This window comes from Cricetulus griseus, chromosome 8 (assembly GCF_003668045.3).
Source record: "Cricetulus griseus strain 17A/GY chromosome 8, alternate assembly CriGri-PICRH-1.0, whole genome shotgun sequence".
NCBI classification, from domain to species: domain Eukaryota; kingdom Metazoa; phylum Chordata; class Mammalia; order Rodentia; family Cricetidae; genus Cricetulus; species Cricetulus griseus.
In genome coordinates this window covers 91493151-91512423 of record NC_048601.1, presented here as the reverse complement: position 1 = coordinate 91512423, position 19273 = coordinate 91493151, and the positions used below count along the sequence as shown (strand labels likewise).

General features: G+C 43.1%; 1 protein-coding gene across 1 annotated transcript; it reads left to right on the top strand.

Moving 5' to 3' along the window:
* The first annotated feature begins 6324 nt into the window (after nt 1-6324).
* On the top strand, nt 6325-12171 carry Npy (neuropeptide Y). The gene is made up of 3 exons (XM_035448484.1): nt 6325-6512; nt 10741-10821; nt 12147-12171. The coding sequence occupies exons 1-3, from the start codon at nt 6325-6327 to the stop codon at nt 12169-12171; spliced, it is 294 nt and encodes a 97-aa protein (XP_035304375.1).
* The last annotated feature ends 7102 nt before the right edge of the window (nt 12172-19273 follow it).

Genomic DNA, 19273 nt, shown 5'->3' with positions numbered 1-19273 from the left:
TAACTTATGTTGAACCCTGTAATATATAGAAATATGTGGTTTGACTGAGTCTCAAGGAGCATGACCTCATAGAAGTCACATACAAATTAATTGTAGGCAAAGCTTGGAAACCAAGAGCTACCCACCAACCCCTGGGGTACAAACCCTGGGGGGCGGAATATCCGGCAGTAGGTGTACATGGACATAAATCCCCAATTCTGCAATAGTGCCGAGAATAGAAATAACACATTCTCTCTATGGACATTGGGTTTTTCTCCAGTCCAATGCTATGAGAAGTGAACACAAAACTTTTAATACCTCCAGGACAGTCACTTGGTGCAGGTGACCCTGCATGGCATGTCAGCCACCCACAGAGGAAAACTGAAGCTTCCTATTGTAGAAAGCCCACCTCCCATGAGGGAGAATTAACTCATTGTTGCCCCAATCATATTTCTTCTCATCAAAGCAAACATCCTGTTGTATGACGGAGAGCATGGGACTTGAGCTAAGAATAAAGTGGAACTGGCCAGAAGAGCACAGAGCCCATCTGAGGTTCCGCGTTCTGTGCTATTTCAGAGGCTTCCTTTTGTGCCTGTGCAGGCAAAGCAGAGGAGAGAATTGCAGCTATTACCAGAGAACTTCCAGATTTAAAAAAAATATATATTTTCCTGTAATTATCTGGATGTTTTAGATAAATTTGGGGTAATTTTGGTTCAAATAGTCGTCATAATTATCCCAATTCTTTTAGACATGAATTCCCAGACACTGCTAAAAATACAAAGCAAGAGAAAGTGCTGTCAGCAAGCTGGCTTCGATTGTACAGAGCACTGGGAAACAGCGTACAGGATCAGGAAGCTTCCCTGCTCTCCAGTCTAGCAAGGTTCACGAAGCAGATCAGAATGGCCCAAAGAAAAAAGAAAGGAAGAAACTAGAAGTTTCTAGACCAAGGGCATACCCCAGGAGTACAACAGGCCTCAGTTAATTCTTACATTTGAAAAGAAAGGAGCCCAGATAGCATGAGAAAGAAAGAAAAAAATTACAACTGTATGAACATGCTTTTATTTTTTAAGTAACCTAAAAGTAACAAAAATAAAAGAAGAAAAAGATAAAGAAACTCAAGAATAAGAAGTTTAAGGTGCTTACAACTAAGAATTCCTTTGGCTCTATCTCTTTGAAATTCATCTGACAGAGCCTTAAAGAGTGTGTGTGTGTGTGTGTGTGTGTGTGTGTGTGTGTGTGTGTGTGTTTATTTTAGATAGCTCCTACTTAAAGAGACACATTTAATGATATTAACTGTATCATTTACTGGCCTTCTTTAGGGTCTAGTCTTTTAAACCCTTATGAGGCAAATGATTCAAAGAAAATATCTATATATGTGTGTCATTGTTTAAATAAGTATGGTCCCATAGACAGAGGTGCTGTCCATAATTTTTCTAATAGAAAACAATTCTGAGATTATTTTTAAAAATCATATTAAACTATTAAATTATCATCCTGCATCTTTCTCAAATTTTGTTTAACTTTGATAAAAATAAAAACACATTATCTTTGAGCTCATGCTGCAATCTTCCTCCCTCGGCCTGTGTATTGCTGGTGTTACAGGCATGGGCAGCCATGCCAGATTATTTAAAACTCACACTAGACAATGACTTATCAATCAAGTCCTCCCCAAATTAGATAGAACAAACAGATAGCAAGCCGGGATCTAAGAGGCGTTGAGTTGTTGTTTTTTTAAAGTTGAATTCTTTGTTCCCTGGACTGTAGAGGTGGGAAGTATGTAATACTGCTGTATTGGGCTTGATGAAAGTTAAAATTAAAAGAGCAGTGTTTATTTCTTGGCAGTAGGGGGAGAGAGCAGAGCTACAGGCCTCTCCCCCCACCTGAAGTTTATTACCCATCAGTCAGATTGCTTCCCTTTCTCTACGTGTGACTTCTGGCTCATCTATAGGTTCCTTTGAGGAACTTGTTTGTTGGGCCTATGAAATCCTAACAAACTTTGACTACTAGGTAGATAGAGAGGTAGGTAGATAATGACACACCGATTCCAAGTTTCAAGATGGGTATTCCTCTATTTGTATGTATGGAACTTACAATTATAAAATATTAAAGACATGAAACAGTTTAGAACATTTAAGGGTACGCACACACGCGTACCCTTAAATAGACAGCCACAACTGTGAGACAATCTTTAAAGGAATACTTCAGGGTTCTGTGGCCCACACAGGAAGAAGGTAGGGCAGAGTTTTAATAACCTGAACATGGAGTAAGTATGGTGGTTTTGTGACCAAGGCCAGAGTGAAGAGGCAGAGGCTATAAGTGGAAAGGTCATGCTTGGAGGTTTCTGGAAACAATGGCAACCTTAAACAAAAATAAATAAAACAACTCTGAGAATATAAGCACCATCCTCTAACAGATAGTGATCTCCTGGCAATAGAAAACAAATGAGGGAGCCCAGCGATGGAACCAGAATCAGCCAAGTTGCCATGCAGAGGGGAGGTGCCCAGGCAGCCTTGGGAGAGCTGGAGCCAGGCTGTGAGAATTCAGATTCTGTCTGGGGAGCTACAGTTCTCCCTCCAAAACGGAGTTGAGTGCCTATTAAATCCAGCTTCCAAAAGAACCACTCAAGATCAGGCAAAGAGCATGGGATAAGAAGGGTCTGAGGCTCACAAGGGGCTGGGCATAGCGGGGTAGCCCAACAGCCAGAGTGGAAATCTTGTCCCCTCAGCCATCAGTTATCAGTTAAAGTAAGAAAGATCTTACTCTGAAAGTGAAAAAAAAATCCTAGACTGAAGCCAACTTGAAGCCACCTAACAAAACTGAAGTGCAAAATGTAACCTGACAAAACTCTTTGCAAAGTTTTCACTCTTCCAGAACAAAGCTCAAGAGTTGTTACACACACACACACAGTCACAAATATCTGACAGACAACAAAGTAACATCCACCGTATCTGACATCCTAGTGAATTATGAGGCATACAGAGAAGAAGCATGGAAACGCAGGTCATCGTGTAGGGGGAAGTCAACCCAAATACATGGATGACAGAAGATATTAATTAGGTATGTCCAGCTGGGCCTGATAGCACTTGCCTGGAATCCTAGGATTTGGGGGACTGAGGCACTTTTTGGGAGTTCACGAATAGCGTAGTCTATATAGTGACAGCCTGTTTCAAAATACTAAAAGGATAGTAATAATAACTGTAATGTGTTAAAAACCTAGAGTAGAGATTGGACGTGAATTCTGAAGAAAGCTAACATGGTCTAAGGTGTTAAATTACTGAATAAAACTGACAAGGATCACATATTGGAACAGAAAAGATGAAGTAACTAAAGGCATAGCAATAGGAACTGGAGAGAGAGAGAGAGAGAGAGAGAGAGAGAGAGAGAGAGAGAGAGAGAGAGAATAGACTAGCAGTGAACTATGAGACAGAACCCACCAGCCATCACTTGGTCATTTAGCATTTATTTTCCTATGAGAAAGGATTGCTTACATCAACACAGTGACTTACCAATCAATGTCCTTGCAGAGTTAGTCACAGCACAAGCTGGGAACACCTTGGGGTCTAGGAGAGGCTGAGCTGGTTTTTGAAAGTTGAGGTGTATCTCAGAATGGAAATGTACCAACAGGAAACAGCATGTGCTACTGATATTTGGATGCTGGATAAACACACACACACACACACACACACACACACACAGCAGAGATGAGAAGCAGTTTTGGAACCAGGCAAACAACTCTGTGTCAGAAAATAGATCTCTGGAGGAAGGGAGCAGGGAGGAGCAGGAGGAGGACCATCGGAGGGAGTTCACAAAGGTTCATGTACCTTTGTTCTTTAAGGCTTCACTAATGCATTTGTGTACATCCAAGGGATTATTTCAAACATTCCAAGCTTTTTAGTATTTTTAAATGATATTTCAGAGAAGATATTGAAATAAATAATCGTGTACATAAATAAATCAAGGAACCTGACTTTGGAACAAAGGAGAGAGCTGGCAGCTGCCTGGAGATGCTGCCTTGAAGGGCAGTTGCTTTTGCTCGTTGCAGTGGGGGAGGAGTTGTTTCTATGAGCTGAGGATGGTTACGGGAAACTACAGAAGGGAGGGGTTAATTGGTGGAATGACATGAGGAGAATGACAGCATGTTAAGAGCCCAAGGCCAAAAGATGCCGTTTGGACTATAAGGAAGAGAGCCTTATAGTGTGGTATACTGGGCACACGCTCTCTGGACTTTATTTTGCGAACACTGAAGGGGAAAGTTGTCTTCTCAAGCACCGTCATTATAAAGTAAGTTAATCAGATTCCCACAGAGTCCCCTGCTCAAAAGAGGTGTCCCCTTAGGCATGCTTTCTCCCGGCTCCAGTGGCTCCAACTGAGTCCAGGTTTTAACCGATGTCAGTTTCTGGCTCACTGCAAAAATAAGATTACTTTATTGAACAGCGGCGTGTGCCTTCCTTCTTATCAGAAGGGCTTTGCTCTTTTATCAAAGGTCCCCATGTGGACACACACGAGCAGCCCTGACAGCCCGGTGTTTATGGCCATGGTGCAGGTTCCTGAAATAGGGAAAGTGCAACAGGGATGCTGGTGTTCAAAGTTATCAATTGTTCATAAGTCTCTCTCTCTCTCTGATAGTTAATTTAGCACTGTTTAAACAACCTTCAAAATGGCACTTGAACTAAATAATTTCTTTTTGCTTTAAAATGACGCGCAAACTCCGTTTTAGCAACGCGCCTTCTTACTTAGATTCAAACATCCAGGGGACACTAATCCCCATCTTGTAATTTCAGTATCTTTTATATTTATTCAACAGGTTTAACGCGATGAGCACACTGGTGTTGGACTTTTAATCTGGCTCATTTCAATCCGAAAGCATGCACTTATTCGGACATTAGCAGAGTGTAAACTCAGGACTTCACGAGACCCGCAGACAGGGGCGTGGGGGCTGAATTGGGGCTTCTCCTCGAACCGCCGCCACTTTCTGCGGTAGCTGTGGAACCGCCACAGCCCCCTGGACCGCGGGCTTCCAGTGGTGGCCTCTGGGGCTTTTCTGGTCGCGACCCCGTCTGGCTCTCAGCTTGGGGAGAGTGCTGGGGGAAGGTCCTCCTAAGTTCACGGAAGCCTTTGGAGACCCTGCAGCAGGGACTCGGGGCTCGGCTGCCACTTGCTCCGGGAGCGGGAAAAACCTCAAACCTTGCTCGGCTGCCTCCCTCCCAACGCGCACAGTTGTCGCGCCGACCCCAGAGATGCTCCCCCAAGTACAGAACCCCGGTCCCCACAGACCCGCGCACAGAGGGCTGGCAATGCCCGCGACAGGCGACCGAGAACGGTCCCCGCGGCGCCCGGCTCTGGCGGGACTCGACGGGAAGGAGAGTGGGCTCCGAGGAGTCCTCGCTCTTGGCTGCTCCCTTTTCCCGGCGGAGCTGGAGTGTGGGTGGCTACAGACGCCAGCCACTTCAGCAGTCTGTGGTTCCAGCCTCCTCCCCCGCTGCTGGGGGCGGGAAGTGGCGGTGGGAGTCACCCGGGCGTGACTGGCCCGAGGCCCCTCCTGCCGCGGCGAGGGCGCTCCATAAAAGCCGGGTGGCGACCGGCTCTTAGCATCCCACTGGTGGCTCTCATCCCTCACAGAGGCGCCCACAGCAGAGCACCCGCCGCTCAGAGACGCCAACCAGCCAGCCCGCCAAGGTGAGTGCCAGGACCCACGGGGACCGGAGCGCCGGCTCTCCTTGCACTTGCCCCGCCGCGGGTCGGTCCTCTGAGCCGGCTCTGCCAGCTTCACTCCCAGCCCTTCTTGTTGGCTAAATTCTACTTGCCAACTCTGGCCTGACAGTCCACCTGCCCTTCCCCGGGGCTCCCTTGGCTGGGCGTCCCGCCTCCGCCCCAGTTATCTTTTGAGGGTATGGAGGACACAGGGGCCCTATCCCAGTATGGCCTTTATTTGTGTGTGGGTGGTGGGCTATGGGGGTTATGCAGCCAGGAACCCAGATTGCGTGCGCCCAGAGGGAGGTTTCCCAAGTACTGTCCCTGGTGTCAGGAGACCCTCTCCCTGTCACCTCCAGGATTTGAACTGAGCCTATGAGCCCCCTTTCCGGGCCCTGTTGCCACACCTTGGGCAACAGGCCCCTCTCCCTGTCACAGTGCCTGTAGCCAAGCAGATCAAAAGTGACCCAGAAGAAAGTTTGTTCCTCCAAGGGTGAATTAGGAACGAGAGGAGAAATGTGGCCATTCTTTTCTGGGGTCTGGGATGGAAACAGATAAGGGGCGAGAGTAGTAACGGGAATTGGGACACGGGCAAACATCCTGGGCAGGCAAACATCCTCGGCATCCCCAAGTCTGAGCCTTTTGTACCCACAGATGCTAGGTAGCAAGCGAATGGGGCTGTGTGGACTGACCCTCGCTCTGTCCCTGCTCGTGTGTCTGGGCGTGCTGGCTGAGGGATACCCCTCCAAGCCTGACAATCCCGGCGAGGATGCACCAGCGGAGGACATGGCCAGATACTACTCGGCTCTACGACACTACATCAATCTGATCACCAGGCAGAGGTGGGTGCATCCTAGTGCAGCTATCTGGGGCTCCGGAACAACTGTACATCTGGGGACTTTGGAGATGGCGGACGATATCTTTTTTCCTTATTCTGTCCCGGGGTAGGACAGTATCAGTCATAAATTCAGCTCTAGATAAATGTGTGTGCAGGGAACACACTACACAAACTGGGCACTTTCTCTTTGCCACTACAGTTGCTCTCCAAGTCCTGAGCCCAAGATTCAGTGCCTCTGGGCTGTGTGTTTGCCTCCCACCCACCACCCACCGCTCCTGGCTTTTTTCCCCTTTACATCAATTGGGGACCTATTAGCACCTTCCTTGGGACAGAGCCTGCAACAGGAGCAGGGGTGCAGCTGGTTAGTTGCATAGGGAGAAGAGGGAACCTGACCTAGAGTAAACAACCATCACCCAAAACACCAAAGATGCAGTCCAGCTGTCAAAAAGATGGTGAGACCTTCCAACCTGCCCAAGGCAAACTGAGTGGCAGCATTTGGACAAAAAACCGAACAGAACCATCTCAACCTCACACATCATAATTCCTAGATGGCCTTTAAAATCCGACTTTTCCTATTTTATAGCAACTGAGTTCTGAAAAAAAAAGTACTTGGATTTTTGCCTTATTAAGAAGAAGCAAAACAAAGCAAAAGACTTCTCATTAGTAATCCTGTTGGATACATCTCTGACTGCCTAGGACCCAAGAGATGGTGAACTTTATCTTTAATGCCCAGAAAGTCAAAGAGAAGGGTTTGCTATTTCTCTCAGCATCAAAGTCAGGCAAAACAAATCAAACCCAGGCTGCTTTAAAGACAATATGGGACTGTTTGCAAAATCAGTGAACAGAATTAGTTCTGAATCATTTAACAACACATTTTAATTACTGAGAACCTTAAGAACTGTATGGGCAAGCCCCCTGGAAACACTAATGTTCTATACTTAGCATGTTTCAATTATGTGTGGTACATTACCAGAGGGAGGTCAAACTGTTCACCACCCAGAAGACTGTAAGATGGGATACAAAAGGGGGTTATGCTTCTAAAATAGTTGCCTACTCTTAATTTCATCAGGAAGGTATGTGACATTCCAGAAGCCTTCTGGGGGAAACAATCTCAGTGTAGACAGAGTCACAAGTAATACTGGCTCATAATCTTTGAAAATCTGATAATTTTGACTAGAAAAAGCAATTGTGTCTTTGAGCACAATAGACTTTCTAGAAAGTCAATGGCTTCAACTTTTTTTTTTAATTCTATATAGCTCAAAGAAAAAAAATACCCAATTGAAATGATACCATGTTTTCTAAAAAAAACAAAAAAACAAAAACAAAAAACAAAAAAAACTTTATTTGGAAGCATCATATAGAACTAATTTTTTGGCAAATATTGCTGCTATATAGCTTTGCCACACTGCATACAATGATCTCATTTCATGTTTTCCCAGTCATCTCCTTCAGTCTTTCTCAAAACTTTGAAGTGAGTTTAACTGTCTCTACTTTGCAGATCATAAAACTAAGGGCATTTCAAGAAAGCTTTCTTAGGGTTATGGAATTGAAACCCTCTACTGAGTTTTCTTGGCTGGGGCCACACCATCACATTCCATGAAATTTCTACTATCTTTAAGGGAAGAAATAGGCAGAGGGGCTTGCCTGTCATGGGAAGAGAATCATCTTTGATGGGAATCAGCTGGTCCTTAAGGCTGTTTCCTCTATCGTCTTGGTAACACGCTGCACTCCCTAGAAACCACTAGAAGCTCCATCGTGCACTCCTTGACTTCCCACCAAAGATTCCCAGGCAGAGTCCCCGCCTTTGATATTTACCATGTCATTGGTGGCTGTTTTATCTGTAATTATTCTCTTCCTTCCTCTCACCAGTCCTGTTTGTAGCTGTTTTCCTGTTGCTGTACATGCTGCTGATTCATTGCTTCTGCAAGAGGGATTTCTTATGTTAGTCTATGGATCTATTACATCTTGTTTATATGGTTCCTTAAAACAGTGGTTTCCAGCTTGGGGGAGGGATTTTATGCTCCCGAGGACACTGGGCAATGTTGGGAGACACTGTTTGGTTGGCATTACCAGAATTGAGTGCTACTGGTATCTAGTGTGGAGCTGACATCCTGTTGAATGCACAGCCCACCTCCCCACCCCTGCCCCACCCTCTGCCCCACCCCCAGTAAACAATCATTTTTCTGCAAGTGTTAGTGTTACAGAGGTTGAGAAGTGTATCCCTTGATTGGTGTTTCTTGGTCCTGACAACCACATGGAGAACTTTAAAACAGAATGACTTGACCTCTATTCCCACCAACTAAATCAAGCCCTCTGAGGTGTGATCAGGGCTTTCTAGTGTCCTCAAAGGCAGCCCAGGTGACTTTAATGCAACTCCATGTTTGAGACTCTTTGCCTTAGACAGCAATCTTTAGAAGCTTGCTTATTACAGAGATGACTGATAATCTAGAATTAATTAGAGAAGAAAGAGCCCCAAGTCTGTCCACCCTGCAAGTCTGTGACCAGGCAGAAGCTGCCACAACAGTGGTAGATTTTGATGAGGAAATAGGAGGAAAGGGCTGTAGCCCTTTCACTCAATGAAGCATGATGAGGGTGAATGAATTCAGGTTGGCTGCTCCAAGTGTGAAGATTAGCAAGGTCAACTAACTAACTGAAGGGCAGAATAACCAGGCGCAAGCCACCACCACCTCCAGGCTAATCTCTCCTTTGAGTTTCAGCAAAGGAGCAATAAGAAGCCCCGCCAAAGCGTTTGGATTTAGTTGCCCTAGGTCAGCACTTAGAACATCTATCAGCTTTGCCCAGCTATTGTACCTATTTGTTAATCAGTCCCGGCCAGGCAAAGTGTTCATTTGGAAATGGATTGGTTGCTGGTGCCCCATGCCTTTTCTAAGAAAGGGGAAAGTCATGTAATTTGCTATCAACTTGTCAAGCCCTTTAGCAGTTTTCTGAAGCAGGCAATCTGTTTTACCCTTACAGATAAATGTCACCTCACATTCATATATTGTCCTTACCATATCCTACTAAAGGCAGGGGACAATGACCCACAGAAATATTTTTTGTGGGCCCGTAAGACTTCTTCATACCTCAGGGAAGGCATTAGTGCCTCCAACAGACAGGGGTGGGTGGGGAATGTAAGATCAGGGTATGCTGGGAGCTGTAAGGAAGGAGCGGGGTGATGGAGACGCAATGGCAGAGCTGTGGTGATGAAGCTGTGAGATAGCAGTAAAGATGGAGACGTAAGGACCGATGAACCTGGGCAGCGGCCACTGGCGTTTGTGCACGGCTGTGTCTCCCCGACATTGCTTTGCATTCCTTCTCCACAGACACAGATTTAACCTGGGCTCGTGACTTGATTTTAGTTTTTCAAATGTGCAAATAGATTCAAAGACACCGGTGTGCTTCAACCATGATTATTCTGGGTGTCCCCCCAGGACTGTTTCTGTGATGTCATATTATCTCCTTGTTAAGATGTAAACTGTTGTGAATCACGAGAACTACAGGCAATCAACTCATTATGGAAACATTTGTTTTTTAGTTTCACAAAGCTGTAAAAAATTCTCTCTCTTACATACAAGGAACATCATATAAACTTATCTCGTTGTATATTTATAGTTGTGTTTATATATTTAGGAATATACCCCCCCACACACATGTAATAACAATTAGAGAAAGAACGTCCATGAATTTGAAATCATGCTGGGGAAGGGTACATGGGAGAGTTTGTAGGAGAAAAAGAAAGGGAGTAGATGCTGTAATCATAGTGTAAGCTCATCAATAAAATATCTATGAAGTACTTCAGAAAATTAAATATATATAACTTTTAAATTGTATTTGTTTGGGAAGAAAGAGAGAAAATTTGTGTTGGTGTATGCATGCAGATACCTGCATGTGGAAGTCAAAAGGTAATTTTCCAGAGTTGGTTCTCTATTTTCTCTTTGGGTTCTGGGGATTGAACTCTGATCGTCAGGCTTGCATGGGTATGGCAAGCACTTCTCCTTCTCACCAGCTTGCGTATGTATGCATATGCATAAGAGTAAGTGTACATGTGTATGTATATATTGTCATGTCAAAGTTGCTGATGACATGCTTCATACCCTGAGAGTACTTATGAGCAAATGGACAGCTAGAAGTAACGCTTGAGTTTAGTGGGACACTCCCTTCCTCTCTCCTCATGGTCTCTATGGCTTCCCTAAGCTTACCTTATGAAACTCTGATTTATTTTATTGTTTCAGATATGGCAAGAGATCTAGCCCTGAGACACTGATTTCAGACCTCTTAATGAAAGAAAGCACAGAAAATGTCCCCAGAACAAGGTAAGACAAGGCTTGGGATGGAGATGAGCTTAAGATGCCAGGGGTGGTGAGCTGGGGAAAGTTGGGAGTCCATGTGAACATTAGGATGCAAGAATTCAGAGAGGAGGGATTGGCGCAGAGATGGGATGGAAAATCATATAGAAATCATAGATTTTCACACATTCACTGGCAAATCTCAACTTCCAGGGCACATTGTTTTCTAATGAATGTTATTTGGTGCTCCTTCCTAAATGTGAGTGACTTTTAGCTTGAAATCATAATCTACAGAATGCCTTGCCTTATTAGAGTTAAGGGAGCACAGAGCAAGCCCACAGCACTGAACCGAAATGACCAATCATCCATTTGGGCTGGATAATCTAGTTTTTTACACTAGGTGGCACGCCCAAAAGTCCTAGAGGCTATGTCCCTCATGTGTTTGACTCTGCCTTCCCTAGATTTACCCCAAACTGGAGATAAATAAGGTGCTCCTAGCTACTTTCTGATGTATTTTTGTTCAATATAGTGATACATTTTATTCAAAGGACCGTGGGATAATGTAGTATCCTTAGGTGCTTATCTGTAGCCTGGAATCTTTCTTGGAGTATGCATAGGTCTTGAGACAGGTATCTGCCCAAATCTAAGGACTCACCATACACACTGTTTTTGATACTGAACAATAAGCATATTTTCGTGTCTCGTTGATATGCATGGGATATTTGGAACCACAAAAGCTTAGTAATCTGTGTACTTAGGATTTGGAAATAGTGATCCAGACCTACTTAGAACTCCGCTGCCTGCTTTGTTTTGTAGACTGAAATAACACAGTTAGTGCAGGAAATAAAGTTAATTGCACCCTGACTGACAGACTCAATCATGTGCAATTAGAAGGAGACAGAAGTTGATAGCCTTGGAGTTGCCTGTGAATGCTGTTTTATTAAAAGGGGCCCTTTATAGCCTAATAAATAGCATCTCACTACATACAAAAAGGCTTGCTGGAAAACAACGGAAGCATACTTGGAGTTGAGTAACACTAGCTTTCTTGTTATAATTTCATGTGATTCCTGCAGTTTTGATCTTCAGAAGTACGGTGGAGTCCCTCATCTCCTTTGATATGTACAGAGCCTTCTAAGTACTCTCTTAGAGAGACTCCAGTTCCTGTGGGCAAAAGCTGATGAACTGGGTTCTCAATATGCTGCTGTTCCGTGCGGCTTCTTATTTACAGCGCCAACAGGAGGCTTCACAACAGCTTCTGATCACCATGCAGCTCAGGACTAAGTGTCTCACTCTTGCAATACCCGGGATCTGGGCAGTGGCTCTTCCATGATTTGCTTCTTTGTGTTTTACAGGCTTGAAGACCCTTCCATGTGGTGATGGGAAATGAAACTCACTCTCCTGACTCTTCCTATTTTCCACCCACATCTCATCTCATCCTGTGATACCTGTCTGCCTGTCCCCACCAACGCATGCAGCCACCGGGCTGAATTCGCACCATGTCCCTTCTTGTCATTGTACATATATGTGTTTAAATAAAGTATCATGCATTCAAAAGTGCATTCTCTTTAGTGAATAATCTGTTACCACAATAAAAGAATTGGGTTATTTATTAAATTCTAATTAGTCTTAAGTAACAAACTCGGTGTTTGTTTCACCAATACTAAAGCAATGGCCATGAAGAGTGAATGACTCTGCTGTCCTTGGAAGAACTTGTCTCAAAACTGTGTGAAGATGTCTCAAACCCCTGTATCTAATATAGCAGTCACGAGTGGCTGACTGAACACCTGATGTGACTAAAGTAAATAAGGAGTGGAGTTTTCCATTCCACGTGATTTAAATTCATTTCAATAGGCATATGTTGCTGGTGGCTAACACATCACATCAAACAGCTAAAGTCTATGCACGAAATGAGGTCACTCTTGGACTACGAGTAATAATCACACTGGGCAGGATGAGCAGCTCACACAATTTGGGCATATTAATTAACTTAGCTAAAACGTCATTCGGCTTCCTCCTTCAAGCAATGATTTGCATGGACTTAGTTTAAAATTAGTATTATTCAATTCCTAAATGTACTCTTAATCAAAGGAAATGGGCCTTCCTCATCGCACAGTGGTGTTTTGTTCTACCTTGTAAATCATATGTGACATCTTTAAATTGCTAGCAAATACCCAGTAATGATGTTTAATGAAAGAAACAAATATAAAGAAAACAAACATTTTTAGGTGATTTTTGTCATTTTGCCAATACAGAAGATAGCTATAAAAAATAAAATGATGTCCCTATAGAGTCATTGTCCAATTAATCCATCAGTGACTGGAATGTGTGACATATGACATAAGACTGTCAGTTATGACTTTGGGAATATTCTAGTACAAACAGTATTTTCTCTTTTAAAAGATTTTATTTATTTATTATGTATACAACATTCTGCTTCCATGTATATCTGCACACCAGAAGAGGGTACCAGGTCTCATAATGGATGAGCCACCATGTAGTTGCTGGGAATTGAACTCAGGACCTCTGGAAGAGCAGTCAGTGCTCTTAACCTCTGAGCCATCTCTCCAGCCCCCAAACAGTATTTTCTGTACATAAATAATTTTCATATTTCCCCAGCCAGTGAAGCCAGTGATGCTATTTACAAGTCCCCTTGATAAAAATTGTTCTGCTACCCATTATTTTTCTTTGTTCCTTTAAATACTGATATACAAGGAAGTTGTTTTTAAAATCCTATAAAGGTTGATGAAGTCACAATTTACCATTGTATAACATGAGTGTTTGGTACTAACCGATTACATTTGGGAATTTTGTTTACTAAAGTCAGTATTATGTAAAGAGTGTTGACTCAGAGCCATCTGGCAACACAGATATGCTGAGAATGTGTCACAAGGTAAATAAAATAGGAATAATATGCATGAGCCATTGAAAGATAATCCAGGAACTTCATTTTAATGGAGAATGTCAACTTCTTGTCCCACCAAACCTAATTTTCACGTAGTCCATGCTTCACTCATACCCAGTCCTTCATCACATCTTACTAGAAAGAGACTGAACCTTGCCATTCCCTAACCTCTGTGGTCCAGGTCCAATGACTTGTCAGACTCTCTGACTTTCAAAGTCATAATACTTCTGAGTTCTCACTCATGAGATGGAGATAATAATTCCCAGGGATCAATATTCAAGATAAGTTAGAAGTGACTAATAGAAATGGGGTAGGTAAGGATGGTGTTTTGATGAGTTGGGTCATCAATTCCTAGTAAACAAGAATTGCTTTTATGATATATAATTATCACCACCTTGGGGCTAGCTAGACAGGACAGGGCTCAAAGGGAAAATCCACAGCATTGGCACATACTGGACTTTTTTATCTGAGGGTGTTAGGGAAAAGGACATTTGCATACCCTCTTGATGGTTTCTTTCTTTATTCTCCATTCTCCATCTTTTCATGTTTTTCTACAGCTTATATACCCTGCAGAATCTTTCAGGCAATACAGAGTCACAAAGGGGTTACATTCCATTTCTCAAGTGAATGATTGTAGGTAAGAACATGTTTTTCATCTCCCTTACAAGATTAAAAACAGAGTCATCCCAGCAGCCCACATGCGATACACCTAGATCATGAGCAAGCAAGAGCATTTTTCTCACCCAGCTCTTTTGTTGGCAGGCTACCAACAAAAATCAATCACTTAGTTGTCTACCTTGAAAGGTAATCTTATAAGGAATTTTAAGGAAGTCTTTGAAAACCTAAACTTTTAAACATAGAAAAACAGTCAGGCTGTTGAACTTTGAATCCTCAGGGGGCATACGTCAGTAGTTTCTTGTATCAGAAAGTTGAGGTAAGGAATGCATGTAAGGAGTTAATCATCACCTTTGATTATCAACCAGACCTAGCAAAGAAGGCTAGCAATAATCAAGCTGTTTTATATTTTTGATGCTAGCCTAATGAATTAGACAACACAGCTGTGTACCCTTGTGAACTTAAGTTGTTTTCTGGGGTTATTTATCTTAAAACTATTAGCAAGGCATCTTGTCTAACCTGAAGCTTTTTTGGAAGCTTTGTTTCAGCTAATGGTGCACAACAAAACCCACAACTGCATCCTTTCAGCATTAGGAGAATTCCAGCCTGGCTCCTGGATTCAAATGTTTTCCTTAATCATTAACCTGAGCTGTGGTCTAAAGCAGCTCCTTAAGTGGAATCCATAGGCTTTAGCTATGTAACATATTCTGGTATTTATTTTTATTCATCAAAACTCTGTATAAGCTATCATTACTATTATCATCAATTAGACAGTACAGCTTAAGGAGGGAGTCACCTTCTTGACAATCCACACATAAAAATGCCCAGTAGAATGGGATGTATTCGTGAGATAAACACACTACATTACAGGCAATGGGGGTCTCCCCACATCCACTTATGCCATGCTGGATACCAGAGAGATGTTGTAGTAGCAAACATGTAAAGGCACAGCAGAAGCAAAAGACATTCTAGGGTCTGTAGTCTCGTAGCCTTACTTAAGCAAGATTGACCCATCAGAGAGTTTCCTCCTGGTGGGCTGACACCTTGAACTTCAATTACTACCTGTTGCTCCTCAGACATGGCCATTGGCATATAATGATGATAAACTTTAATAACTGAAAACTACATTTCAAAAGATCCCTGTAGTGATATTTCTCAAACATTTTCAGACTGCTGGCCATCTTCAGAGTAGGCTTAGAGGTACTAGGTCATCTGCCTGACACTGCACAAATAAATCAGGGACAGAGATAGCTCCTCCCTTCTAGTAGGAATTAGGCACCTAGGCTTATTAGAGTGGGGAAGGGTAGCCACCTCAGGTTGGGGGGAACAGAGGAGGCAGGACAGACTTCTTAGGGCAGGTGAAATGTGAACTGAGGCTTCGAAGGCAGCAGCAAATGCCACACAGAATAAAAAGGAGGGCATAGTTTCTTCTCTTATTGCTGTGATTAAAATAGATCTTCAGAAGCAACTTATGGGGGGAAAGGTTTATTTTAACCTACAACTCAAAGTTAAGTTAAAGCCCCCCATGGTGGTGGGGAAGCGAAGTCTGCAGCTGGTCATGCCAAGTCCACAGTCGAGAAGAATGCTTGGCACTGCCCAGTTCTTTTTCTCTATTTGGATAGGTCAGGATCCCATCCGGAGGATGACACCAGCCACAGGGGGCATAACCAAATGGCTCTCCATGAGTATGGTCAGAGGCTCCTCTGCCAGCTGAGTCTAGAACCTTCTATTAAGTTGACTAACCAAGTCCCACACCGTAACCTATTTTCTTCAGGCATTGACTTTCCAACAGTAGGACCCTATGCCGATATTCTTTCTTCAGCCAACTCCGGGCTAGACTTCTCATTCAGAAATGAACCTTGATATTATCTGAGAATTTCATAGAATAAATGGACAGTTAGTTCCACTGCCTAATGCAGGAAGGTAGGCACTCTATTTCTTTTACAATGCTTTAGAGGCCTTACTATCTTCCAGTTTCTTTCCCTCTGCCTTAGATCAGGATAAAGGAACATATAAAAGGGGGGGGGGAAGGCCAGGTGGTGATGGCACACACCTTTAATCCCAGCACTCGGGAGGCAGAAGCAGGCAGATCTCTGTGAGTCTGAGGCCAGCCTAGAGTGAGTTCCAGCACAGCCTCCAAAACCACAGAGAAACTCTGTCTCAAAAACAAAAACAAAAACAAAAACAAAAACAAAAAAGTATGTGGGGGGGATCAGCTCTGCTTTGGCACAAGTGTTTCATCAGTGAAATAAAGATATCGGTGTACCTGTTTCAAGATGCAGCCATGCACAGCTTCTATATGGACCACTAATGCCAGGGAAGTGAGTCTGTTGGCAGCTAATTATTCCTCCTCTTTCTTTCTAATACACAAACATTAAGCATGTATAGTTTCTTATTCCCATATACACAATAGAAAAGAATTTCTTGCTCCTCCAGGGAAACCACTAGAATCAGCCACAATGCCATCACAACTAAAAAACACTCTTTCTATTATTATAAAAGAAAATGGTGCTTTAAGTGAGACATTTCAGGGGAATATTCTTCTATCATAGTTCTGGGCAGGAGGATTATGATACTGTCACAACTAAAATTATTGCCTTTTCTTCTGCTTATTAGAACAATTAGCACAGTGAGACATCACACAGAAACCTTTCCTTTTAAAAATTAAAGTGGGATAACTTATAATTAATCCTATGTGTCATCCAGGCTCATTTTTTTTGCACTAAGCAACAGCTATTAAGTTAAGCTCAATCTCATGCTGCAAAACTGAAAGTCTGTGCATTATGGGAACAGCGTCTGTGTGTGCAGACACTCATCTTCTTCCCTGACATAGTAGATGCTCAGTGAGGGCTCATTCAGCCTGGAATCAATATGAGGACTGGGAATGATCACAGTGAGGCCAGAACACATGCCAAGCCTGACTGATCACTCCACAAAGGCTCTGTGAGAGAATAGCATCATTCAAATGATTTTTCAATTAAAGGTCACCTGGGATAATTGGATTTTTATTTATTCTAATACACAAATCCTTTATATCAGTGCCAAGTCTTCTAAAGCAGAGCTACCTACTAAATGAGCTGGTCTGTGTAATTTAATGCAAGAATAAACAATGCCAGCAGAACATCCACCATGTAGTCTTCTGCCCAACAGGGTGGAGTATTGACCAGGTTAGAATGGGACTCTGTGATCTCTCAGTTCTTGAGTCCCAAGGATGTTATCAATTTTGGAAACATTCACAGAGTACTCCCTGTGGCCAGTACTCTCACAGGTTCTAGGGGGATACAATGTAAGGGAGATGGTCCCCTTGCACTTAAACACGTTATCAATTTATAAAGAAGATAGATACATACTTAGATGATGTGTTCAAGACAGATCACAGCAGATATATTTAAATAGAAGCACAAAGCAAGAGGCTATGGGTATGTGGAGTGGGGAGTGTTAGGTGAATTGGATTTGGTGTTTGGCAGATGCTCATGTTAATCTTTAATTTGAGGAATGTCAAGGTCATTATTTATTACACTAACTCATAGAAACAAGCTTTACAAGTAAGTCAGCAAGCCCTAACCAGGACTCTAGCCTCACAATGTAGGGAAGTGAGGGTTGGCCATTCATCTCAGGATGAGCTCCTATTGTCTGAGTGAATATACATGTCAAGTGGGATGAGAGAAAAAGAACCATGAAGAGAGAGGATGGCATCTGATCATTACTTGCTGCTAGTAATCCTACTCAGGCCCTAAAAATAAAGGTCTTGTTTGGGGCAACAAAGTGAGAAGAGTTAAGTACTTAAAGCTAAAATATCATCTCTCTCTCTCTCTCTCTCTCTCTCTCTCTCTCTCTCTCTCTCTCTCTCTCTGTGTGTGTGTGTGTGTGTGTGTTGTGTGTGTGTGTGTGTGTGTGTGTGTGTGTGTGTACACAGGCATGCTCACACACACAAATGTGGAAATCAAAGGACAACTTGCAGTAGTCAGTGCTCTCCTTCTACCATGTGAGTTCCAAGACTGAGCTCAAGTCACTGGGCTTGGCAGCGAATGCCTTTGGCCTTTACTTCCCGAGCCATCTCACTGGTCCAAACCAGGCTTTTGAAAGGTTTTCTATTGTGATAGAGTATTCTGCCCAGGGCATAGGTGATGAAGTGTGGGAGAGGAGTCATTTCTCTTCTCTTCCCCACACAGACTTCAGAAAGCGGCTTCACAGGTGGAACCCCTGGTGACCATCAAACCCCAAGTGTGCCTTCCAGCACAGCAGCAAAAAAATTGACACTTGGCAGAGCAGGGTTTTCACAAATGACCCCAGCAGTCGTGGTGGATGCTGACAGAAGGGTTCTGGGATATTTGGCGTGTGCGGTGATCAACCACTGTTTTTCCCCAGAAAAATCTGAAGTTTAGCACCAACTAAGTTGTGTTTCCTGGGACACTCCCAAGTTCCAAGCAAGCAGATACTTGGTCCCTCCCAGTGGGAATAACAGCAGGACTAATGATCTCAGAACAAGGAAGAAATGCTCCAAGTATCAAGGCTCTCACAAGCAAGCCCCTCACCCAGTAGTCAGCACCTATACCTGAATATAAATATCCAACCACATATGATTTCCCTAATTGACCTCAAGGCATACTCTTCCCTTTAGATAATTATAACTTGTAATTTCAAGATGTTCCCAGTTGAGAAACATCAGCTGTAAAGACATTAAGAATGTTTTGAATTTCTAGACTAGGTACTTCCATATTCTAATATTATCAATGTATTTGTTGTGTGAAATCATAAATATTTAATTTCATGGCTAATTAACTCCTTATAAGAAAAAGGATCCTAACTTGAAAATCTAAATAGGTGTTTGCTTTCTGAAGTTATAAGTTCTATGAGTTTTTGTGGGAAGAAATAAAGTATGAGGAAGCTAACGTCTGATGAAAAACTAGTACAGATGGCCCTTTATTTACTCCTTAACCTTCACTCAAGCCACAAGGGTCA

Coding starts and splice junctions, on each gene's coding strand:
- Npy (XM_035448484.1), top strand. CDS start 6,325: ATGCTAGGTAGCAAGCGAATGGGGCTGTGTGGACTGACCCTCGCTCTG. Junction 6,513..10,740: donor AATCTGATCACCAGGCAGAG/GTGGGTGCATCC, acceptor TTATTGTTTCAG/ATATGGCAAGAGATCTAGCC. Junction 10,822..12,146: donor GAAAATGTCCCCAGAACAAG/GTAAGACAAGGC, acceptor TGTGTTTTACAG/GCTTGAAGACCCTTCCATGT.